Consider the following 26,134-nt stretch of genomic DNA (forward strand, 5'->3'; position numbering starts at 1 on the left):
CTGGTGAACTGGATTGGTTTCCCCTTTCCTATACATGAAGCTGGTTGGGTGACCTTGGGCAAGTTACAGCTCTTAGAGCTCTCTCAGTCTCACCTACCTCACAGGGTGTCTGTTGTGGGGAGGGGAAGGGGTGATTGTAAGCCGGTTTGTGTGTCCCTTAAGTGGTAGAGAAAGTCGGCATATAAAAGCCAACTCTTCTTCTTCTTCTATACAATCAGCAGATTATATAGGATGCTGTTGTTAGTCTGCACCCCTTCAGACGGCAGGTGCGGGGAAATCAAACACCCAAAGGCTTAGCTGGATAATAAAAACTTGCCCTAAACATAAAGTTCTTCTGCTCAAGTACTATTGAAATGAGAGCACAAGGACATGGAAGAGGCCTTGCATAATGTCCCAGTTATTTCAATGCAGAGAACTTTCTGGTGGACTTTGGCCAGTATCATTTTTAGTGGCCTTTTTTAGACTTTCTGTACATTACGCCCAACCAGAAGGGACAGACAGAAACAAGGCATCATTTTGCCCAGTGAAGCATTCGGTGAAATCGAAAATCTTACACTCTTACTGGCTGGTCCAACCTACTCAACTGTTGCAGTCGTCTTCAGGGGCCCTTCTTTGGGTGTCCCCACCTTCTGAGGCTAGACCAGAGGCGGGGAACCTTTTTTCTGCCAAGGGCCATTTGGATATTTATAACATCATTTGCGGGCCATACAAAATTATCAACTTAAAAATTAGCCTGCTATATTTGATCAAACGTTTAGCCAAGAGGCACGACCGGAGACGGCTCCGAGTGTCTGCCACATAGAGCGACTTGCTTTTCAGCTCTGCTGTCCCCAGCTGGGCCCAAGAGATTCAGACAAGGCAGCATCCTTCTGAGCTAGAGATCTGCTAGGACCCATGAAGGGCCAGACCAAATGATTTTGCGGGCCTTATACGGCCCTGGGCCAGACGTTCCCCACCCCTGGGCTAGACGGATGGCAACCCGAGGTAGGACCTTCTGGGTTGTGACACCAAAATTATGGAATCCCCTCCGCAGAGACATTCCTCTGTCCTATTCAATCACTGTCTTCTGCCAGCAGGTGAAGACTTTTTTCGTTTGGTGTTCCCTCCCTTACCCTCCTTCCTGCTGATGTGTTTTGTTTACTTTGTGTGTGTAATTGTTTTTTGGTGTAATTGTTGTTTTTAATGGTTTTTAATATATGTATTTTTTAAAAGCTTGTTTTAATAGTTCTGACTGTTCATCACCTTTAGAGCCCTATGTTGGGTGGAATGGTAATATAAAATATTAAATAATAATGATGATGATGATAATACCTATGCGCTAAAGGGTCCAAGCATCTAATGGTACTATGCAAGGGGGAAATGTGGACTCGAACTCCTAGCCCTAAGGGGCAAGCTATTGGGAATCACTGAAACTAACCTACTCTATGACAGGTACAACTTGATTCTGGTGGGATCCCGAGCCACTAAAATTAGGAATCGTCAATTTTACAGGAGAGATGAACTAAAGAGGAAAATTTCTCAAAGGCCACAGCCCTAAAACTGCATTCTCCGTTGTGTTCCACAAGACCATGGACAAAAGTTGAAGAAAGCAACCGCAAAGTGTAAAGCCTGCTTGTTATCAACCTGTCTCTTTAAGATTATCTATTATTCCCACACACACCTGCTGCTCTGCAAGTCTCTTCCGTATCTCCTGATCGTTGCAGATGTCGTACACAACTGGCTTGGAAAGCTCAGACTCTATGCGAGCCAGCCAGGTGCGAAGGTTGCTCATGTTTTTGTCGAGCTGCTGTATGAAAGCAAAAGTCTCCTTCAGTTTCTTCACCCTGGTGGATTGAAAAGACAGGAAACGAGATGGCTGTAAAACGAGTTACGAGCAGGAATCATATTCGAAGGTACTTAAAGATCAAATCGGACCACTGTTCTGCCAGGCTGGCCTGGTATAAGCTACTCCCACTGGTGACAGGTCTCTCATGATCTCCCATGACTCAGGTCTCCCAGGACTCTCCCAGTCCTGTTACTTGAGATCTTTTTAACCAGCGATACCAAGACCTGAACCTAAGACTTTTTGTAGAAAAGTGCAAGAGTCCAGTAGCACCTTAAAGACTAACAGAATTTCATGCAGGGTATGTGCTTTCGTGAACCATAGCTCACTTCTTCAGATACAAATGAGCTGTGGCTCACGAAAACTCCTACCCTGCCAGAAATTGTGTTAGTCTTTCAGGTGCTACTGGACTCTTGCACTTTTCTACTGCTAGTGACAGACTAACACGGCTACCCATCGTGATCTAAGACTTTCTGCCATTAACTAGTAAAAGATCATTCAGTTCCATATCTGAAGACGTACCTTCAACTATCTTCATATAGCGCATAAGCTTTTTAGACTGCTGGATCCATACATTTGTTACCTTTGGTTGGATTATAGCAACATGCTCTATGTTGGGCTTCCCTCAAAGTTATCTGGAGACCTTCAGCTGATGCAAAACCCGGCGGCCCGCCTTTTAACAAAAATGCCATGCCATGAACCACGTCTTGCCAATCATAATACACCAACTCTCTCCCCGGTGAGATTTATCTGTCCCTTTCTGTTCCCATCTTCTCCCAATGGGTGAAGACTATTGTTTTGAGAGACACTGTCTCTCAAATTATTGAGAGACACTGTCCTTTAGTATTACTCCTCTGAAGATGCCTGCCACAGCTGCTGGCGAAACGTCAGGAAAGAAAATACCAAGACCACGGTCACACAGCCCGGATAACCTATGAGAACTATTGTTTTGTCTGGCATTCCCTCAATGAGCCCTCCTTCCTAACCAGTTTTAATTGCTATTTTTGTTTTGTATGTATTGTAACTGTTTTTAATTGTTTTAACCACGTGTGTTGAGGGGGTTGATTTTAATGGTTTTAAAATTTGATTTTATCATGTATGCTTTAAATTGTTAGCCACCTTGGTGGCGCTTGTAAGGGCAGAAAGGCGAGATACAAATTTTGTTAATAACAACAAAAACAAAAACAATAATTTCAGCTCAATACTTTAAACACAAATTGAGGCAACATGCATTTTCTTCTGAATACAACTTATTGGTTGAAATTACTTTTACATTATTATTACGGTATATAGTGACAGTTGCTATAATTCTTTCTTTTCTTGTTTCCGTCACGAGGATTCAAATCGTAGCTCAGGTTATGATAAATAGTTTATACTCTTTCCTAAAAATATGGAGTCCAATTTTTTTGCCATCAAATCACAGTTGACTTACAGCAAATCTGTGGGGTTTTCAGGGTGAGAAACGTTTCACAGGTGGTGTGCCATTGCCTGCCTCTGCATAGCAACCCTGGACTTCCTTGGAGGTCTCCCATCCAAATACTAACCAGGGCAGACCATGCTTAGCTTCCGAGATTTGATGAGATCAGTTATCCTAGGCTATTCGGGTCTGGGGGAGTCTCAATACTGCCACGTAAATAAGTTGTTGTAGTTGAAAAGGGTCATCAGCATCCAGGGAAACTGGAGGCCACCACAAGCGAGACCCAGCATGGTGCTTGCGATCCGCTCACTTTGTAATGCTAATTATCTTTGCAGACGGACCCAGCCTAATTAGCTAATTTGTTACATATGCCATTTGCCTTTTCATCAACCCCCCCCCCCACACACACACACTCAATCTCTTGCTGGAGAAATAAAACCCAAGGGAAACAACCGAGTGATGCTGAAAACCCCTTTCAGGAAGCCAAGCCCCTTAAGCCCAAGGTTTCTTATGGTCTCCTCAGGGAGTCAAACACTTGAGGAACATTTTTTTAAGCCCACCCAGATTGCACCAAGGGCCAAAACAAGATATGACCAAGGAGATAAGTGATCAGGATTTCTCCTAGTTTTTAAAAGGATTAAAAGTATCAGCAGGGGCCCTTATTCTGGATCAAGGTCGTAGCAATGGCTGAAGTGTTGTTGTTTTAATAAACAAAAAAACCTGTTCCTCCCACACAATTTCCCATGCAAATAGTTTCCCATTCTAGCATCTATTAAATTTATGGGGGGAAACATAAATCCACCAATATGTGTATTTGTTAAGTGCTGTCAAGTCGCTTCCTACTCATGGAGACCCTATGAATCAATGTCCTCCGAAACGTCCTCTCTTTAACAGCTTTGTTCAGATCTTGCAAATTGAGGGCTGTGACTTCCTTGATTGAGTTAATCCATCTTGTTGGGTCTCCCTCTTTTCCTGCTGCCTTCAACTTTTCCCAGCATGATTGTCTTTTCCAGTGACTCTTGTCTTCTCATCATGTGACTAAAGTATGACAGCCTCAGTTTAGTCATTTTAGCATCTAGGGTCAGTTCTGGCTTCATTTTAGCTATAACCCACTGATATTTTTGGGGGGCGGTCCAGGGTATCCGTAACACTCTCCTCCAACACCACATTTCTAAGGAATCTACTTTCTTCCTATCAGCTTTCTTCATTGTCCAGCTTTCACACCCACACATAGTATCCATCCATCCATCCATCCATCCATCCATCGGAAGCAAATAGCTGCTTGGGTTAGGGAGCAGCCTGGAGAGCGCTTGCCAATCAGATTAGACAATGCTGACCTAGATGGACCAATCATTTGGTTTCATATAAGGCAGGTTTGTATCACTTTGTCCTTATAGGTTTGTCTTTTAAATGATCTCTGCCCCCAATGGGAAGGAAAAAAGGTATTTGGGGAGCAATACCATAGTTGCATATGTGTGCCCAATCCAGTAGAAACCTCTGGATCCTGTCCTGTGTAAACGGGGAGGGGCCATGGCTCCGGGGTAGAGCATCCTCTTGGCATGCAGAACATCCGAGGTTCAATCCCTGGCATCTCCAGTTGAAAGGACCAGGCAGTAGGTGACGTGAAAGACCTCTGCCTGAGACTCTGGAGAGCCACTACCAGTCTGAGTAGACCATACAGACCTTGATGAACCAGGAATCTGATTTAGTATAAAGCTTCATATGTACATATGTGACTGCAGGTTTGCACCTTACTGGCAGGTCTTGTGATGCAGATGCAGATAAGGAAAATAGCGCAGGCAATATTTTTACCCAATTATTCAGGCTGAAATAACCATCAATGGAAAGGCAGTGGGACAAACGACAGGCATGGGTTAATGTTAAACTTAACTAAAATTAGAATTTAGCACAAGTGTTCTGTAATTTATATATTTTAAATGCTTTTTAAGGTAACTATTTTAATACTATTTGTATTTAATATTTGTATTTGTCTGGCATTTGTATTTGTCTGGCATTGACTAAGAATGTACCTTAGGCCCCGGAACAAAAATTTACTGCTATGGGCCCTGCTGTAGCCTCTAGGCATTGAATAATCAGGATGGGAAATAACAGCAAACTATTATATCGTGAAAAGATTGTACTATGCCCTTCCGTGGGTTTTTTAAAACCACTGTTGTTAAGTGTAAACACCGTCGTAGAAGTGTATGTTTTTACTTCAGTGGGATGATAATGAAAAGGCATAGATGCTTATATTTCAGTATATGAATCATCTCACCTGAACAGTGAATATAGTATTTACACCTGACAAACAGACCCTTGAAAATAAGCGCCACTGTATTATTTGCCATTGCTGGTGAAAATTGCATCGGTGATCTTAAAAAGAAACAACCTGCCTTTTAGACCCACCAGCCTTCTAAGGCAGATGATTATGAAAAGATCCAGAAGATGCAAACCAACGGAAAACATCAGGTGTAAACCTTGCATCTGGGCCTTTGTTTTTTTTAAATTATCATCAACACCATTTTAAATGCCAGGTGAGCTAATGTGCAAGATACCTGACGCTCCAGCCTTTATGTGGATGGATTCTACTACGTTGTTAATTAGAGAAAAAAACAAAAACAAAACGGAGGAGGCCAGGCACTACAAAGAAAAGCCATCCCATTCATTTAGAGCGGCGACTCATCCCTGACAGCGGTATGGGGAGGAAACAGTTACTCGCAATAAGGGAGGTAGCCCCCCAAATGCTATTTATCCTCCGTGCTTACGGCCTGCGATTCCACCTCCCCCCATCCTCCTCTCCCCAGCTTGTCAAAGGTAAATGAACCCACCACAAACACACAGCGCAGGGGGGCTAAGGCCCATCCCCCACGGCCACTGCACGCAGGCGGACTCCGAGGGCAAGGCATGCTTCTATTGTTGATGGTCAAAAACGCACTTACTGTTTATAAGGAAAAACCATTCCTCGGCTTATCGAATCCAAAAGCTGCGGGGACCGCGTCTGGGTGAGCGGAACCACTCGGGAAGAGGAAACCCCTCCTCCAATGACACCCTATTTAATATCACAGCATCTTCCATAGAAAGGAGGGGGGAACCCGTAGACCTTTTCCTTCCTCCTCCTCTTTTATGCCCCAAGGCAGGGAGTCAGAGCGTGCCTAAACACACACACACACACTGGAATTGCACTTCTGGAGAGAAAAACCCACCTTCCTCCTTTCCCCTCCGATTTTCACCTGTCAGAATCACAAATCTGGTTTCTCTCAGTGCTTGACACAGAGTAAAAAGCCTTAATTTTGAAAGATCAGAAAAAATATATAACAACACCACCAAGTCATAGGGAGAGGTTGATCTTGAGGAAGTTTGCTAGCAGGTGGATGATGAAAGGACCCCTTTCCTGAGAATTTCAAAGCAAACATAAAACAAATAATTCAGAGGTCAGAGAAATGATAGGAACAGGATGGCATAATCAAATTGCACAGTTCTCAGCCCAAGGTATGGAAGAGCAGATCAGTGGGGTTTTTTTGTCAATTCCAGATAGCAATATATCTAATTCTCAACATGGCCCTATCTGTGGATACTTAGCTGCTCTGAGGCTGGCTTTGTCCAGGAAAGGGCAGCCTATAAATCTAATAAATCAAATCTAGAGACTGAAGCCATGGACAGACACGACAGCTCTTTCTATAAAATGAGAAAAGCCCCAGATTTGCACCAACAATTGAAATCTAAACAAACAAAAACACACATTGGGAGGGTTAAAAAATGGTAAAGGTCCCCTGTGCAAGCACCGGTTAAAAAATGGTAAAGGTCCCCTGTGCAAGCACCGGGTCATTCCTGACCCATGGGGTTGACATCACATCCCGACGTTTACTAGGCAGACTTTGTTTTACGGGGTGGTTTGCCAGTGCCTTCCCCAGGCATCTCCTCTTTACCCCCAGCAAGCTGGGTACTCATTTTACAGACCTGGGAAGGATGGAAGGCTGAGTCAACCTTGAGCCGGCTACCTGAAACCAACTTCCGTTGGGATCGAACTCAGGTCATGAGCAGAGCTTGGACTGCAGTACTGCGGCTTACCACTCTGTGCCACGGGGCTCCTTTGGGAGGGTTAACACCCCTCAGAATGATAAACTGAGCACCTGCAGCTTTTAAAAAAAACTCAGTGGCCATTGCTAGGCAACCTCAACAGTATTGTCATTCCTCAATTCTTAGTTTGTTAGGAAAAGGCATGGGAAGGGGAAGGGCATTTTCCAGGGCTGTTTTAGGCTTTGAGGGAGGACTCATTGGGGCCAGGCTTGACAGCAACCACCACCATGCATCTTGCTACTATGCCACTTGTATGACTCACCAAGGCTCAGCTGATTGCTACCATTCAACAGCAGCACCCTCAAAACCAGTATAGTATAATGGTTTGAGTTTCAGACTAGGATCTGGGAGGCCCAGATTCAAATTCCCCACTCTGCTGCAGAAGCTCACAGGGTGACATTTGGCCAGTTACACACTTTCAGCCTAACCTACCTCACAGGGTCGTTGTAAGGATAAAATGGATAATAAGAGAATGGTGTAAGCTGTTTTGGGTCCCAATTGTGGGAAAAGGTCGGGTATAAATGAAGTAAATAAATATCAAGATAACCAAAGATGCGGGGGAAGATTAAAGGTATGTTGGTGGGTGGGAAGGACAGAAAGAACCAGGGAAAGGTGGAAATATGGGGGCTGCAAAGAGAAGGGAAAAAGAAGGGTGATTGTAAGCTGATTTGAACATAAGAACATAAGAAAGTCCCTGCTGGATCAGACCAAGGCCCATCAAGTCCAGTAGTCTGTTCACACAGTGGCCAACCAGGTGCCTCCAGGAAGCCCACAAAGAAGACGAGTGCAGAAGCACCATCCTGCCTGTGTTCCACCACACCCAAAACAATAGGCATGCTCCTCTGATACTAGAGAGAATAGGTATGCAGAATGACCAGTATCCATTCTAACTAATAACCATGAATACCCCCCTCCTCCATGAATATGTCCCCTCTTAAAGCCCTCCAAGCTGGCAGCCATCACCACATCCTGGGGAAGGGAGTTCCACAATTTAACTATGAGTTGTGTGAAAAAATACTTCTTTTTATCTGTTCTGAATCTCTCACCCTCCAGCTTTAGCAGATGACCCCGTGTTCTAGTATTATGGGAGAGGGAGAAAAACCTCTCCCTGTCCACTCTCTCCAAACCATGCATAATTTTATAGACCTCTATCATGTCTCCTCTCAGCTGCCTTCTTTCCAATCTAAACAGCCTAAGCGTCTTAACCGCTCCCCATAGGACAGTTGCTCTAGTCTTCCTTAAGTGGTGTAGAAAGTCAGCATATAACAACCAACTCTTCTTCTTACCCAGACTCAGACCATTGGTCCATCAATGTCAGTATTGACATTGGCAGTAGCTTTCCAAAGTCACAGGTAGAGGTCTTCCACATGACCTACTATTAGATACTTAACAAAAGAAAAAAAAAAGAAAAAAACACTGGAGACAGAAAAAAGATCAACCCTGGGACTTTTTATGGGCCAAGCAGCTCTGCCATTTGCCACAGTCCCTCCAGCCACAGGGGCTACTTGACTTGGCTTGCTCTTGTGCCATTTATTTTATTATCCCAACGTCCCTGGTAAACATACTGAAAAGTAAACCAACATGTTTAGCCTGAAGAGGAGAAGACTGAGAGGGGATATGATAACCATCTTCAAGAACTTGAAGGTGGTAAGTGCTCCTTCCCTGGAGGTTTTTAAGCAGAGGCTAGATGGCCATCTGTCAGCAATGCTGATTCTGTGACCTTGGGTAGATCATGAGAGGGAGGGCATCTTGGCCATCTTCTGGGCATGGAGTAGGGGTCACTGGGTGTGTGTGGGGGAGGTAGTTGTGAATTTCCTGCATTGTGCAGGGGTTGGTAGAGCATCTGATTGGCATGCAGAAGGTCCCAGGTTCAATCCCCAGCCTCTCCAGTTAAAGGGACTAGGCAAGTAGGTGATGTGAAACACCTCTGCCTGAGACCTGCTGCCAGTCTGAGTAGGCAATGCTGATTTTGATGGACCAACAACACAACACAATGAAAACAACACAAACAACACAAATCTGATTTTGTATAAGGCAGCTTCATGTGTTCATGTGAGCAGCATGCCTGAAGATATGAAGGTTCAAGGCCATGTGGGGCTTTTTTATGGGATCGGCAATTCTCCAGTCAATCCACTGGCTACCCATCAGCTACTGGGTTCAGTTCAAGGTACTGAATCAAACTCGGTAGCTGAAGGACAGCTGATGGAGTAATCGGAGAATGGTTGTAATGTGCATACTCCATCTAGCTCCTGATGGTAACTGAGCTGCAACATTTTGTACCAACTGAAGTCTCCAAGTTGACTTCAAGGGCAGAACCATGTAGAGTACATTACAGTAGTCTAGTCTCAGTGTTACCATGGCATGGATCCAATGGCTAAATCAGCTGAGCCTAGGTAGAGGGCCATCTTCCAGGCTTGGCAAAGTTGGAAGAAAACATTTTTTTGCTGCTGCCGCATTAACTTGCTCCTCTCACTTTAATGTTGGATCCAACAGGACCAAGTTACTAAGGGTCAGCTGAACTCCCTCGAAGGGGGGAAGTACAATATCCTTCCTCAGCTTACCCAACTAGCATTTCTTACATCTTATCACGACAGTTTCAAATTGTTCTGCCTTAGCCATTTAACCACTACAGTTGGGTAGTAGTTTGAGACCTCTACCACACTGCCAGTAGATTAGGACACAGCAACACAGAGATTCTCTCTATCCACGTTTTCTACCCTGTGCATAATTATATAAACCTCTTCCCTTAGTTGTCTTTTCTTCTAGACTGAAAAGTCCCAGATTCTTTAGCCTTTCCCCATGCCCTCTTATGCACTTTCCCCAGTTCTTCAACAATCGTTTTGACCTGTGGCAACCAGAACTGTACACAATATTCCAAATGGGCCCACACCATAGCTTTATACAAGGGCATTCCAGTAGTGGTTGTTTTATTTTTAATGTCTTTCCTAATCATGTGCAACATGGAGTTTGCCTTTTTCACTGTTGCTGCACACTGACAGCGCATTCCTGAGATCTAAGGGTGAAAGCCCTTAGGAAGTTAGGAAGGCGCTGCGCCAGCATCTGGGCCCCCTTCACCAGCCTCCGGCCAACTAACGCAGGCAGTAGTGGCCCCAACGCTGGTGGGAAGGTCCGGATGCTGGTCGCGGGGTGCTGCCATGTAGTGCTGCCCCAGGATGCCGACAGGCCTTCCGGCAGCACCCGAACGCCATCAAAGGCTGCACCGGCGTCTCAGGAGGCATTCCCAAGGTGTAACTGCGTCCCGGGAGGCATTCCCAGGGCGTTCCGGAGCCGGCCTGGGGGCAGGCCTCCAAAGTCCTTTTGGGCAGGGAACGGCCCTTTTAATTTTGGTAAGATACGCCACCATCTCCTGTGCAACCCTATGAGGGTTGCACAGATTTTTCGCACACGGCGGCTGTGCTGCGTCTAAAGAAGGTTTCGGTCCTGCCAAAACCTTCTTTGGAGGCAGCACAGCCACGTTGCCTCCAAAGCCCGGCGCAGGCATTCCTCTTAGGAATGCACTGTGAGTCAACATTTGCACCCAAGACTACAGCCCCAAGATCTCAGCCTCGCCCAGTTCAGGCCCCATTAGCATCCTCTGTTTTTCAACATCCCGTAAGCGCACGTTGTATTCCAAATGTGGCCATCTATGCAGGGGGCATTTCCCATTTTGGCACTTTTGTTCGTCATCACTGTTACGCGAAAACAGCCTCCGGAGAATTTCATTTGCATGCATTACTGTTCAAACAGAACAGATGTCCCCGTGTTGCTGTTGTCCTCTTTCTTTCCAGTGACACTGGGTTCCCAGCACCCTTTCTAGACACAGACGCGCATCCCAGTCCAGCTGTTAAGAACCACAGACAAAGCCAGCGCAAACAACACAAGCCAAGCATGTGCAGCGACAATGGAAGCACTCAAAAGGACCCCTGTTCAGCCGGTGCCATATGGCACAGGGATGCTTGTCCGCCTGCACTGAGAAGCGTCTCAAGGACTAAATGGGCAGCTCTCCCTAATTTGCCCATATGTCTCAGGCTGTTGATGGGCTCGAGGCAAAGCATGTTGTTTACTGGGATGCGCCACTCAGTTTTTTCGACCGGGTTCGTTGCCATTTAAATGCTTGCGAGTGGCAACTTTGTCTGCACTGCATCTACGTCTACGTATGATGGTAGCAAGACACCTTAAAACTGCGAGTAAACCTGGACACGATCAGCGGTCATCAACAGACTCAAATCTACAGTCAAATATTATACTACGCCGAATGCCTGAACTCTGGCAGGTGTTCGATATTCACATATGAATTCTACTATGCCTGCAAACACTGGTGGGCGACCTACACATGTGGGTCATCATTCACCTGCTTATGCCAGAGAAGTGGAGAAACACAGATCTGTTTTCAGGCATTCATTAAATTTACCAGAGACAGTAATATTCCCACGTGATAGTTCCTATTCGCTGAATTTCGGACATTCGCTACGGAAAAACCTCATAAAACCCAGCATTCGCACATTAGGCAGCCTCCTGTCCCCTTTTGTCCCGGGTACGCCTACCTTTTCTCAATGGGGTGAAAAGCCCCATTTTCGAGCTGCTGGTGGCTGTGGAACGGCTTAGGAGGTGCAGCAGCGGCGCCTCCTCCCCGCCGTTCCTGGCCGCCAGCAGCTCAGGATTGCGCTGTAAGTTTCACATCCTTGGGATTTATACCAGGCGGACTCTAATCTGGAGACCTGGATTCGATTCCCCACTCCTACACATGAAGACTGCTGGTTGACCTTGGGCTAGTTGTGAATTTCCTGCATTGTGCAGGGGGGTGGACTCTGGAGGTCCCTTCCAACTCCATGAGCCCTAGGCCAAGCCGCTGAGCCACTGAGTTCATATCTGAATGGAGACTTGAACCCTGGGTCTCTGAGATTTTAGCCCAACACTCAACCAATACACCATATGGGTGCCCGAAGTTCAACTAAACATATAATGAAGCAGCCCCCAACAGTACCTTGCCATTTGCCTTCTACGTACCATCATTTGCGGCGGACGCCCCATTTCCCGTCTACTACCAAATGGCCAAGCCCAACTTTCTCCCATTTCCTTACCGTCCTCCAATGACGTCAAAGAGGTGCTGCCAGCGGTCATTGATTTTGTTGAGTTTCTCGTCGATTTCAGCCACCTGGCTCTTGTTACTGGCCTTGATCAGCTGGTCGCCCATTTGCTTTAGAGGAACGAGCTTGTTTTCACTGAACTGGTTGATTTCCTCCATGCAGTCCTGGAAACACAGTCATGTGTTTGGTTACGTTTACATATATCATTTGCGTTATTATCATTCACAAGTATTACATTAACATAAAGTTACACTTCTTAAGACCAAGTAAAATACATTTCCACACTGAACGACTGCATTTTTGATGAAGGGAAGAGCAGGATTAGTAGGGTTGGCAGGTCCCTCTTCATTACCGGTGAGAGATTTTTGGGGTGGAGCCTGAGGAGGGCAGGGCTTGGAGAGGGGAGGGACTTCAATGCCATAGAGTCCCCAGCCAAAGGCCAGGCTCAGAGTGGCTAACAACATGATACAATTGTAATTCCTCTGTATCTGTACTGAAAGTGGACTCAGCTGAAATCAAACCCAGTTCTCCAGATTAGAGTCCACCGCTCCAAACCATCGCTCTTAACCACCACACCGGGGAAAGAGTCACAAGTCTAGAATCATAGAGTTGGAAGGGATCACCAGGGTCATCTAGTCCAACCCCCTGAACAATGCAGGAAATTCCAAACTACCTCCCCCCACACACACCCAGTGACCCCTACTCCATGCCCATAAAATGGCCAAGATGCCCTCCCTCTCATCATCTGCCTAAGGTCATAGAATCAGCATTGCTGACAGATGGCCATCTAGCCTCTGCTTAAAAACCTCCAGAGAAGGAGAGCTAACCACCTCCCGAGGAAGCCTGTTCCACTGAGGAACAGCTCTGACTGTTAGAAAATTCTTCCTAATGTCTAGATGGAAACTCTTTTGATTTAATTTCAACCCGTTGGTTCTGGTCCGACCTTCTGGGGCAACAGAAAACAACTCGGCACCATCCTGTATATGACAGCCCTTCAAGTATTTGAAGATGGTGGGCAAGGACTTAAAGTACTTGAAGATGGTGGGTCTAGTGGTGGGCAAATCAGAAGGGTGGAGTTTATAATATTTTAAGCACCCCTGTGAATCAGATTCTTGAAGCCACAGCATTGTAAGTGCCACTCAGGACATCCTGGTCCTTTGTACTCGCTGGGCCGGGCCGAGGCCCAAATGATATGGGCACAGCGTGGCAAAAGTCCACTCACCTTCTGCAGTTTGTCTATCATGTCTTCGATACTGATATCTGCCGACTGGAGCACTTTGCTTTCCATCTGCACCAGCCAAGCGCAGAGCTCCTTGTTCTTTTCACTGAACACAATCCAGGCGTTGAGCTGGTCCTCGATTTCTTGTTTGCGCAGAGAAACCTATGGAAGGAGATGGGCATGGCAGCTATTCTTGTGCATCACAAGACGCAGACAAAACATGCAAACACAAAACGTCCGCATCCTAAAATCACAGAGTTGGAAGTCACCAGGATCATCTAGTCCAACCCCCTGAACAATGCAGGAAATTCACAACTACCCCCCACACAACCTCAGTGACCCCTACTCCATGCCCAGAAGATGGGAAAAAACCCTCCATGAGGGTTTTCAAGAAACGTTCGGAGGCGGTTTGCTATTGCCTGCCTCTGCGTGGGTTGAAAGAGTTTGGAGAGCCGTGACTGGCCCAAGGTCACCCAGCAGGCTTCATGTGGAACAGCAGGGAATCGAACCTGGTTCTCCAGATTAGAGTCCACCACTCTTAACCACTATACCACGCTGGCTCTAAGGGGCTTGTGGACTCAAATCTAGCTGTACTACTGCAGATCAAGAGGGCTACCCTCTAAAAGCTTGCTGCGTGACTTGGGATAGCCATTCTCTCGCAGCCTAACCTACAAGGTTGTTAGGAGGAAGGGAGAACCCCAGAAACTCTTATGAGCCCCTTGGTTTTACTCGGCAGACTCATATTTTCACCAGCAGCCACGTGTTTTTGGGTAATGTACACTTCCATCCTGAGAGCGCTGACGTTCTCATGTATTCCTCCACACAGTATTGATGATTTTAGCCCTCCTTGTGCCAAATCCCTGACCTATCCCATACCTTCCCCAGAATCCATCTGCTGCCTTTGTTCTCCCACCTCTTCCCGCAAGAGCATCTGGCCGGTTAATTCCGATGTGCTCCACACCAGCTGCACAGCCTCGCTTTTAAATGCTTACAGAGGCCGGGGGTTTCCCATCCATTGTTTGCAAAAGACACACTTCTTTTTGACTCTCTGGCTTAGGCACATCTCTCTGGCAGTGAAGGGGGTGGGCTTATTTTCTGCTTTTGTATATAAGGACATTTTATGGCTAAATGTTTTTCAGCGGGGGTGGGTGTCACCTCAGAGTTTGGCACTCTGGTCTGAAGCGTTTGTTTGAAGGCGTCTTGGTTTGCAAACAGCGGGCCAGACAAGTATGAGTGGAAGATGGGATTTGTGGCTCTCTCCCACAGATTAAGTTTCAGGAGTTGAAATCTGTACAGGGGTGGCCTACCTCACAGGTTTGTTGTCAAAACATTTTGCGAACGGAAAGTATTACATAAGACAACAACAGGAATTATTGGAGGAGCTATAGGAGGAGGAGGGGGCTGGTTTTTATATGCCGATTTTCTCTACCTTTTAAGGAGTCTCAAACGGGTTTACAATTGCCTTCCTTTCTTCTCCCAACAGGCACCTTGTGAGGTAGGTGGGGCTGAGAGTAGAGAGAACTGTGACTTGCCCAAGATCACCCAGCAGGCTTCATGTGGAGGAGTGGGGAAACCAAGGGGCTTAACGCACGGCCAATTTGTCTCGCTTTTGTGCCTTAATAGTAGCGAATCTCCATGGTCCACACGCACGACCGTCCAAGGGCTGCGCATCGGACCCACCTTAGTCGCGAAGGCAAAAAACCCCGGGTTAATCAATCCCTGGTTTATAGCGATCTTTTCGGTTCTAATCCGCTACTTTTTTTTAATTCCGCTACATTACCGGAACGCCGACGTGCGTGTAATTACTCGGCTAGCTCGCTACTAATGCTCCTTACCGGTCTCCTCCGTCCCGCCCCCTTTCCTGCGCAAGCAATTGCCGCTTCCCGTCCCCCGTCCCGCCCCCTTTCCTGTGTGAGCAATTGCTGCTTCCGGTCTCCCATCCCGCCTTTTTTTAATTGACAGGTTGAGACGATGGTATACCGGAACGCTGGCGTTCAAAGAAAAAAAAAGGGGGGAGAATCGCCCTTTGATTGGATAACTCCTCAGCCAATCCTTGGGCGATGTCACTCCCCTGCTATCCCGCATTGCAAACTATCCCACATTATATGGTTGGTTCAAACGCACGGGGAGCCTCCAGCAGCTACTTGTTTCAGACTTAATGTGGGATAGGCTGGCGTCATGCGTTTGATTATCCAGACTTAAATATTGTGGGATTAAAATATTGTGGGATAACAGAGGAGCGAACCAGGAACATTCTGCCCATGCGTTAATGCCCCAAGGCAGTTCTCCAGATTAGAGTCTTAACCACTCTTTGTTTTGAGTTTTTTATTTGGACCAATGACATAAGTTCCTCGAACACTCCGAGTTGCTATATCAATGCCAAGTATGGTTTATCTTTGCCAGTAAATCCCTGTATATTTCTATAGTATATTCCCCATAATTTATTTATTTATTTTAAACATTTACTAGCCACCGTTCTACCTTGTGGAACTCAAGTCGGCTTAGAATGCGAATAAAACAACAATGATTTATAAAAAACACAGGGGGGAAAAACACAATTTAAAATCTCAATCCGGACTGCCAATAAATAAAAACTAAATTAGTCAAATGCAGTCATAAAATAAAACTGTCTTCAGTATACCATTCAGAATTCTGTAACTCCCGTGCCTCTCTCTCTTTTTAAATTAGCCTAGGTGGACAGACCTGAACAACAGAAAAGAGGTATCTGAAGAAGTGAACTGTGTGTGTCCCATGAAAGCTCCTATCCTGCCAGAAATTTTGTTAGTCTTTAAGGTGCTGCTAAGATCGAGTTGCCCTGACATGGATGGCCCAGGCTAGCCTGATCTCGTCAGATCTCAGAAGCTAAGCAGGGTCAGCTCTGGTTAGTATTTGGATGGGAGACCACCAAGGAATACCAGGGTTGCTGTGCAGAGGAAGGCACTGGCAAAACCACCTCTGTTAGTCTCTTACCAAGAAAACCCCCCAAAAGGGGTCGCCATAAGTTGGCTGCGACTTGACAGCACTTTACACACACACAAAATCAAGTTAATTCATGCCATCAGATTCCCTATTACTATGTATGGGTGTGAAAGCTGGACAATGAAGAAAGCTGTTAGGAAGAAAGTAGATTCCTCTGAAATGTGGTGTTGGGGGAGAGTGTGACAGATACCGTGGGCTGCCAAAAAAACAAATCAGTGGGTTATAGATCCAATCAAGTCTGAACTGACCCTAGAAGAGAAAAAGACTAAACGGAGCCTATCGTATTTTGGTCACATTATGAGAAGACAAGAGTCACTGGAAAGACAGTCATGCTAGGAAAAGCTGAGGGCAGCAGGAAAAGAGGAAGACCCAACAAGAGATGGACTGACTCAGTCAAGGAAGCCTCAGCCCTCAATTTGCAAGACCTGAGCAAGGCTGCCAAAGATAGGACATTTTGGAGGACATTGATTCATAGGGTTGCCATGAGTAGGAAGCGACTTGGCAGCACTTAACACACACTAGGTGCTACTGGACTTAAGTTTAAAATGTGCTAAGGTTAGCAATAGTGCTGCCATGTCGTGTTCCACCTGGAAGTGAGGCTGTAAATGGTCTTATGGCCAGTAATCTATACAATTAACCCAGTGAGCATGAAACCATGAGCAATCCAAAACGTTCCAGCGGTAAAGTGAATGGCTGTAACTGCAGGCTGCCCAAGACTGCAGAAATGCATGTACGCTAATAAAAAAATAAATGGCTGTGATCGTTGCTGGCGTGTTTGCAGACTCTTCCTGCAAAGCATTCACCAGCTAATCTCTCTCTCTCTCTGCCAATTTATTTCAACAAATTTAGCTGCCTCCAAAACTGAAGCTATGTTGCCACCTGAGAATCTCAGAGACAAAACGCAGAGACGCCTGAATAATACCACTCTGCTGTTGTTTCCACTCCTCCCCCCTCCAAATCCATCCACACCAGGCAGTTTCTGATTAACCCTTCCAAAGCCTGCCTTGCTTCTTTAACATTTCAAACAAAGACGTCCAGAGCCATGCTTTAAAAACAACAACAACAAATGTTTCGCCCCATTTAAATCCTTTGTGTTTCACAGAAAGTTTTCAAAACATCTAGGGAACTTTACGGGGGGGGGAATACCCCCCTCCCCACACACACGGTTGCTCAACCACCACAAATTACATTTGCAGGCAGTGGTTTTTATACATATATAAAATAGGTTAAACTTTTAGGATCTTCTGGCTAATTCCTTTGTGCATGCCTTTGTGCAAAACTGAACAGCCTGCGAGATACTTCCTCCCTTTTCAGCACTGGTGTATTAAAACCCGGCCGAGGACTGCCGCTGCCTGCCCCGTGAGCCACTTACGCGGAGGCAGAGCTCTTCCCACTGCGTGTGCAACATCTCCACTTGCTCCCGGAGGACCATCACGTCTTCGGCAAGGAGACAGTGCGCCAGGTCGGCCTTCATGGTGCCAAGCGTCTTCAGGCTCCGGTTCCAGCTGGCCAGGGACTTCTCCAGCTCCTGCATCGGAAATGCCAAAGGACAGAAACAACAGCCACCCTTTCAGGCTAAGCTCCTGGATTGTGTGTGTGTGTGTGTGTGCGCGTGTGTTTCCTCTTGCAAACCTTTTGGTTAATCCTATGGTTGGCCTGCAGGGGGGGAGGGGGAAGAGAGGAATTTGCATACATAAAGAGGCCAGCGAAGAGTCCAGGAGTTTACGGGACAGCATCCACACATCTTAGTTTGGTTGCGGCCTCTCTTTCCCCTCTGTTTGCTAACTGAAACTAAGGGAAAAGGAACAGAAATGCCTAGGTGTCAAAGATTTAGCAACAGAGAACAAATAGGAGGCTGAAGTTGGCTGCCAGTTTGTTCCCAGTTCTTATTCACATTTCCTGGTTCCACTTCAGCCCCCTGGAACAAATGCATTCTGGAATAAAGCTTTCCTTAATGCTGGTCACTGGCCACCAAGATCAGGTTAATTCATGCCATCTTATTCCCTATACTATGTATGGGTGTGAGAGCTGGACAATGAAGAAAGCTGATAGGAAGAAAGTAGACTCCTTTGAAATGCGGTGCTGGAGGAGAGTGTTACGGATACCCTGGACCACCAAAAAAAACAAAAACAAATCAGTGGGTTTGAGAACAAATCAAGTCTGAACTGACCCTAGAAGCTAAAATGACTAAACTGAGCCTGTTGTACTTTGGACATATTATGAGAAGACAAGAGTCACTGGAAAAGACAGTCATGCTAGGAAAAGTTGAAGGCAGCAGGAAAAGAGGAAAACCCAACAAGAGTTGGATGGACTCAATAAAGGAAGCCATGGCCCTCAATTTGCAAGATCTGAGCAAGGCTGTCAAAGATAGAACATTTTGGAGGAAACTGATTCATAGGGTCGCCATGAGTCGGAAGCGACTTGACAACACTTAACACACACACAATGCTGGCCCAACAGATTTGACGGGAGTGTCCTGCGTTAGTCTCTTGCAGCAAAAAGAAACAGGAGTCTGGTGGCATCTTAAAGATGAACATTTTGAGGGTTAAGAAGAAGAGTTGGTTTTTATTTGCCAACTTTCTCTACCACTTAAGGAAGAATCAAACTAGCTTATAAACACCTTCCCTTTTTCTCCCCCACAACAGACACCCTGTGAGGTAGGTGGGGCTGAGAGAGCTATGACTAGCCCAAGGTCACCCAGCTGGTTTCGTGTGTAGGAGTGGGGAAACAAATCCAGTTCACCAGATTAGCCTCCGCTGCTCATGTGGAGGAGTGGGGAATCAAACTCGGTTCTCCATATCAGAGTCCACCACTCTACACCACCACTTTTAACCACTATACCATGCTAGCTTTCCTGTGATACAGCCCTTTGACAAGACAAAAAGAAAGTTCCCTGCAGAAGCCAGGGAGATGAATAGTCAGACTGAAGTTCGGTACCTTCATATGCTCCTTTGCTGCCTGCAGCTCATCGTGTTCCGCTGGGAGAGGATCTTTTATTCTCGCCTTGAGCTCTTGCAACTTCTGGCACAGCTCTTTTACCTGTCTTTCAGAGTTCTCCCACACCTGTGGTTTGGCAGAGAAATCAAGAAGGAAGATACAGATGGTAAAAAGTTTCGCTTTAGCAATTTAGTTGCTCTCCCCCTCCCCTCTAACATGGGGCAACAGGACTGGAGGAATTCCCCATTTCACCAGAGCTCTCTCTCAACAGATGAAGAGTGTTGTGGCTCCTTACATTTATTGTCTGAGTCCACGAAAGCCGACGCAACTATAAACGTTAAGGTGCCACAGGTCTCCTCTTTTGTGTTTGCTGCCACAAATTATCGCAGCTACCCCTCCGGAACTTGCTCCCAAGAATGAAGGATACCTGTATGGTGCCCTGAAACTGTTTCGTGATCTCCTCCACTTGAAGTTGAGTGCTGCTCCAGCTCTCTTGCAGTTGACGACTCTCTTTCTGCATGACAGCTTTTGCTTCAGGGTCTGCCACGCCAAGGAGCTCTTCCCCAATATCCAAGGCTAAAGAATACCTGGTTTGCCACCTCCGAAGAAGGACTTCCTTATACTAAAACAGAAACCAGACAAACACGTCTGAATCTTAGCAATAAACACTTACGGTGACAGCGACATATGAAAGATATTTAGTGGAGTCTCCCCATTTAATTCTGAAAAGCTGATTGAAAGAATTCATTGAGATCCTTTGCTGTACTTTTCCCTCCCTTGAAAAATCTAGTCACACTTCAGATATCCATTTGCTGTTTAATGCGCTGGATGTTGTGGCCCTTGTAGGTTTTCCAGACACTGGCTGTTTAATAAGGTTGCCAGACTATAAAACCATAGCGTTTCCAGTGATTCCTAGACCTACCCTCCATCACTTCTGGGTTTGTACTGGAAGTGATGAAATGGCACATGCAATGCCAGCGGGGCATTTTTCTTCCACTGCCGCTTGGAAAGGCAGTGGGCGATGGGACCTGGGGGCAGGGGATCCCGAGAATTGCCAAGCCGACCGTTTCACCAACCAGTTCTTTGGGAACCCAAGAACTAACCTTGAAGTCGTGACTCAGATTCTGGACTTGGTGCAGGCTGTACTTGTCCTGGCTCTTCAATGCAGCCATGAAGCTTTTGGTCTCCTCGAGGAATTTCGCGAGGTCTCGCAGCAAGGCCTTGAGTTTGTGCCACCGCTTTACGAGGCCGTCGATCTCGCTCTTTCTCCTCTGAGCCATCCGGACGACCCCTTGCCACTGCTCCTTCAACAGGGTGAGCTTGGAGATGAATTCAGTCCTATGGCAATCGGGGAGGGATATGCCACTTCATCACCTGCGGCACCTGATCAACGTTTCACAGGCTGTACGTATACATTCCTTATCCAAGTTTCTGCTGACAATTCCTCCCACCCGGTTTTGTATCCTTCTGTTAGCTTGCTCAGGTTTTGCCTGCAAGGACTTTGGGCTAACCATAAACCCAAGATCTCACTCCTGGGAGGGGCTGTGGCTCAGTGGTAGAGCATCTGCTTGGCATGCAGAAGGTCTCAGGTTCAAACCCGGCATCTCCCGTTAAAGGGACCAGTCAGGTAGGTGATGTGAAAGACCCCTGCCTGAGACCCTGGAGAGGCGCTGCCGGACTGAGTAGACAATACGGACTTTGATGGACCGAGGGTCTGGTTCAGTATAAGGCAGCTTCATGTGTTCACTCCTTGATAATCAGAACTAATTCAGATCCAATCAGTGTATATGTGAAGTTGTGAGGGGGAGGGGGGCTTTGGACAGCAGCAGAGCATCTGCTTGGAATGCAGAAGGTCTCAGGTTCAATCCCCAGAATCTGCAGTTAAAAGGATCAGGCAGCCTGCGGCCCAGTCTGAGTAGATGATACTGACCTTGATAGACTGATGGTCTGGCTCAGTATAAGCTTCATGTGTCCGTGTGATTGCTGCCCCAGATGTGCATTACTCTGTACTTGAACTGAAGCTCATTTGACTGTTTCGCTGCCTGGAGAGATCCTTTAGGAGCTTTCCATAGTACGGCTCTGGATTTTTGCCATCCCAAATAATTGGGGGGTCATCTGCTTATTAACTGGCTACCTCAATAATCACCCAGTCTGCAGATTATTTACAGCAGCCAACCCAATACCAGCCCCTGGGAAACTTCACCTGGGACCTGCAGCTTGCCCCGTAAATGCTTTTTTGTATATCTTATTGTCAAACACCCTTTCCAGGCTATTTCAAAAACCTGTCCTCTTTCGGAAGAGTCCTTTTTAAAAGGAAGTCTTCTTGCCAGCATGATGTAGTGGTTAAGAGCGGTGATTTGGAGCGGTGGACTCTAGAGAACCGGGTTTGATTCTCCACTCCTCCACATGAGCGGTGGAGGCTAATCTGGTGAACTGGGTTGGTTTCCCCCACTCCTCCACATGAAGCCAGCTGAGTGACCTTGGGCTAGCCACAGCTCACCTCTCAGGGTGTCTGTTGTGGGGAGGGGAAGGGAAGGTGATTGTAAGCCGGTTTGATTCTCCCTTAAGTGGTAGAGAAAGTCGGCATGTAAAAGCCAACTCCTCCTCCCTCTTCTCCTTCTTCTTGCCTTTTATGGCTTCCCCTCCTGAACCATGATGGGCATTCTCTTGGATTTGTCTGCACCTCTCCTAAGGGATCTTCTATTATCATGGTTTTAACATACCTCCAATTGCCCTGAGATTTGACCCTTCTCCCTTTTAACTCATTCCCTCATTTTAAAGAAGTTTACTGAAACGAAACACGCTGGAGTTCCTGGGCAACATCTGTGTTGGATGTGATAGCACTAGTCTACCGTTCCCAACAACACTTACAAATTCTGGGCACCGCCTGAGGCCAAAGTTGACTTCACCTCTACTTAGTTCCGCAACTAAAAAAATCGATGTTATCACCTTTAATTCTCTTTGAAACTATTGCCTGACTCCAACCTTAGAACCCACGCCTTCCCACTCCCTGCCACCCTCCTGTTGGCACACAGAAATGAGGCAAATGCATTACCTGTTTCCGGCTTCTCCTGATTCCACCATGTGCAGAGCTTTTGACACCATGGAATTAAAAATCGGCTGATGGACAGAAATCTCTGCTTGCATTATCTGTAAAAATGGAGTCGAGAATACATCATTATGTGTCATGCACTGGAGAAAAAGGATGGCATGAATGTGATACTTCACACTAACAATTCTAACTTGGGGCATGCAAATCTTCCAACAGGGAAGGCGAGAGCTGGTGAGACGTACTGGCAAATATGGGATTTGCAGCCAGAGGATGTAGTGATGGCCAAAAGCATAGACATCTTTAAAGAGGGATTAGAACAGTGATGGCGAACCTTTTAGAGACCGAGTGCCCAAACTGCAACCGAAAACCCACATATTTATCGCCGAGTGCCAATGCGGCAATTTAACCTGAATACCACCCCCAGAGGGGGCCCAGAGGGAGAGGCTAGGGTTGCCAAGTTCCTCTTCACCATGAGTGGGAGGTTTTTGGGGTGGTGCCTGAGGAGGGAGGGGTTTGGGAAAGGACTTCAGTGCCATAGAGTCCAATTGCCAAAGTGGCAATTTTTTCCAGGGGAACTGATCTCTATTGGTTGGAGATCACCCGGGGTGGGCAGAGCCGGAAAGGCCAGAGGCTTGGAGGAACCGTGCGTGCCGGCAGAGAGGGCTACGCGTGCCGGAAGTGGCACGCGTGCCATAGGTTCGCCAACACGGGATTAGAAGGTGCATGGAGGATAGATCTATCAGTAGCTGCTAGCCATAGTGACTAAATGGAACATCCACATTTAAAGGCAGTCAACCTCTGAATCCCAGTGCCAGGAGGCAACATCAGGGGAGGGCCTCGGCCTCTATGTCCTGTTGTTGGCCCACCAGAGGAACTGCTTGGCCACTGTGTGGGACAGGATGCTGGACTAGATGGCTGGTCTGATCTAGAAGGGCTCTTCCTAGGTTCTTACTTAAGTCCCCCTACCCCTGGTACCGCCATTTCCAGAATCATAGGGGGATGCTGGGGGAAGGGCCCACCTCTGCAAGCAGCAAAACTAGAGAATTTCAGCCCAACGTTTGGCGGGCACACCAGTGGCTACATTCGCATCACCTCATAATCTCTTTGTTGTTCCTCTAGCTCTTCTAGAGTCCCGGCCACATTCTCTTTCAAGCACTCCTTCGCCGTCTCAAAGAACTGAACCCATTTCTGGCATCTCGGAAGAAACTTGTCTTCCGACTGAATGTCTTGCAGTTTGCTGCAAAAACAAATTAAAACACAAAGCAAAAAATGACTGTATTGATAAGCTCTTCCTAGTTAGAATGTTCAGTACAGTTCCAGGGGGTATGGAGAGAGCGGACAGGGAGAAGCTTTTCTCCCTCTCTCGTAATACCAGAACACGGGGCCATCTGCTGAAGCTGGAGGGTGAGAGATTCAGAACAGACAAAAGGAAGTATTTATTCACACAACGCATAGTTAAATTGTGGAACTCCTTGCCCCAGGATGTGGGGGTGGCTGCCAACTTGGAAGGCTTTAAGAGGGGAGTGGACATGTTCCCGGAGGGCTTTTCACCATCTTCTGGGCATGGAGTAGGGGTCACTGGGCGCATGGGGGGGGGGAGTAGGAAGTAGAATTTCCTGCATTGTGCAGAGGTTAGACTAGATGACCCTGGTGGTCCCTTCCAACTCTATGATTCTATCTGTGGTCGAGTACAATCAGAATGGGAAAGAAAACCTTTTCCTTTGTTTACCTGCATTGCTCCAGAGCCATTGCGGTCTTCTGAGCCCACTGCCAGTTCATGCTCTGCCATCGCTTAGCGGTGAAGTCACTGAGTGGCAACTTGAAGCTGACCTCGTTCAGACGCTCCATCTCAGGAGACAAAGCAGCAAGACCCAACATCTGGCTCTGAAAAGAAGACAATTCAACCAGAGCCGAAATAGAAGAAGAAGAAGGAGGAGAATAAGAAGAAAAGTTGGTTTTTATATGCCGACTTTCTCTACCACTTAAGGAAGAATCAAACCGGCTTACAGTTACCTTCCCTTCCCCTCCCCACAACAGACACCCTGTGAGGTAGGTGGGGCTGAGAGAGCTCTAAGAGAGCTGTGACTAGCCCAAGATCACGCAGCTGGCCTAATGTGTGTAGGAGTGGGGGGGGGGGGAAATCCAGTTCACCAGATTAGCCTCCGCCGCTCATGTGGAGGAGAGGGGAATCAAACCCGGTTCTCCAGATCAGAGTCCACTGCTCCAAACCACCGCTCTTAACCACTACACCACGCTGGCTCTCTTATCTTAATAAAACAAAAATCCAGCTGCGCCTTAAGGACTAACGAAATTTATTCCAGTATGAGCTTTTGTGGGCCACAACCCACTTCGTCGGATAGACATGTGATGCAAAACTATCCAAGGGCAATTTTATGGGGCAGTATCTGACAAAGCGGGCTGTGATCCACTAAAGCCTGTATTGAAATAAACGTTAAGACTTTCAAGCGACACCAGATTTTGTTTTATTCTGATACAACAGACTAATATTACCTGACGAAGTGGGCTGTGACCCATGAAAGCTCACACTGAAAATAAATGTTGTTACTCTATCAAACAGCACTAGATTTTTGATTTATTTTGATACAACAGTCTAATATAGTGACCCTTTTGCAAACCTCTTATCTTGATACCTATAACCTCCTGGAAAAGGGCATAATGGCCATCCAGCGCCAGCACCAATCTATCCTTCCAGTCCACACCTTGTTGACGGGATTCATGTGTACCTACATCTTCCTTTAGGAGCCCTGTGGCACAGAGTGGTAAGCTGCAGAACTGCAGTCCAAGCTCTGCTCATGACCTGAGTTCGATCCTGACGGAAGTAGATTTCAGGTAGCCGGCTCAAAGTTGACTTAGCCTTCCATCCTTCCGAGGGCGGTAAAATGAGTACCCAGCTTGCTGGGGGTAAAGTGTAGCTGACTGGGGAAGGCAATGGCAACCCACCCCATAAACATAGTCTGCCTAGTAAACATCATGATGTGATGTTACCCTATGGGTCAATAATTACTTGGTACTTGCACAAGGGTCTACCTTTACCGTTTTTACATCTTCACGGGGATGTATATTTACAGTTTCAAGTAAGCACAGTGCATGATAATGATAGTATGTAGCACTCTGGATCAGAGTGTATGCATCTCTGGATCAAAACAATTCTCTTGATGACTCAAAGGAAAAAAAGGCCCAGGGAATCCAGGACTACAGCAAAACGGCCATTGTATGACGAAGAGAACAAAGGCAATTTATATGTTCCCTTATTAATAAATGGAGAGCATTTATTATTTACAGGGGAAAGCAATGTTCCTGAAATGAAGATTAACTGCTGGAAATAATCACATTATAGCACGTTTTATTGCATCTGCACTCTCGAAATAATTAAATTGCACTTGTTAGCTGAAATAATTTATTAAAACGATACCTAGGATCTAAAAAAACACAAAACCAAATAGCACAGCATTCAAGTAGGCAGGATGCAGTCAGTCACAATAATTTATTATCTAAATCAGCGACTGAAAAAGCAGAGACAGAC

At 46.5% G+C, this 26,134-nt stretch overlaps 1 protein-coding gene across 1 annotated transcript in view; it reads right to left on the minus strand.

Moving 5' to 3' along the window:
- SYNE2 (spectrin repeat containing nuclear envelope protein 2) overlaps positions 1-26,134 on the minus strand; it is a 222,887-nt gene that overhangs the window by 19,129 nt on the left and 177,624 nt on the right. The window contains exons 84-93 of the mRNA XM_056851222.1: positions 24,320-24,474; positions 23,683-23,827; positions 22,594-22,688; positions 20,642-20,876; positions 19,966-20,160; positions 19,539-19,664; positions 17,974-18,129; positions 13,626-13,784; positions 12,398-12,567; positions 1,661-1,823 (exon numbers count right to left, since the gene is read on the minus strand). Of these exons, the coding sequence (XP_056707200.1) occupies positions 1,661-1,823; positions 12,398-12,567; positions 13,626-13,784; positions 17,974-18,129; positions 19,539-19,664; positions 19,966-20,160; positions 20,642-20,876; positions 22,594-22,688; positions 23,683-23,827; positions 24,320-24,474 (1,599 nt within the window). The remainder of the gene's footprint in view (positions 1-1,660; positions 1,824-12,397; positions 12,568-13,625; positions 13,785-17,973; positions 18,130-19,538; positions 19,665-19,965; positions 20,161-20,641; positions 20,877-22,593; positions 22,689-23,682; positions 23,828-24,319; positions 24,475-26,134) is intronic.

Source organism: Euleptes europaea, chromosome 6, assembly GCF_029931775.1.
Source record: "Euleptes europaea isolate rEulEur1 chromosome 6, rEulEur1.hap1, whole genome shotgun sequence".
Lineage (NCBI taxonomy): Eukaryota > Metazoa > Chordata > Lepidosauria > Squamata > Sphaerodactylidae > Euleptes > Euleptes europaea.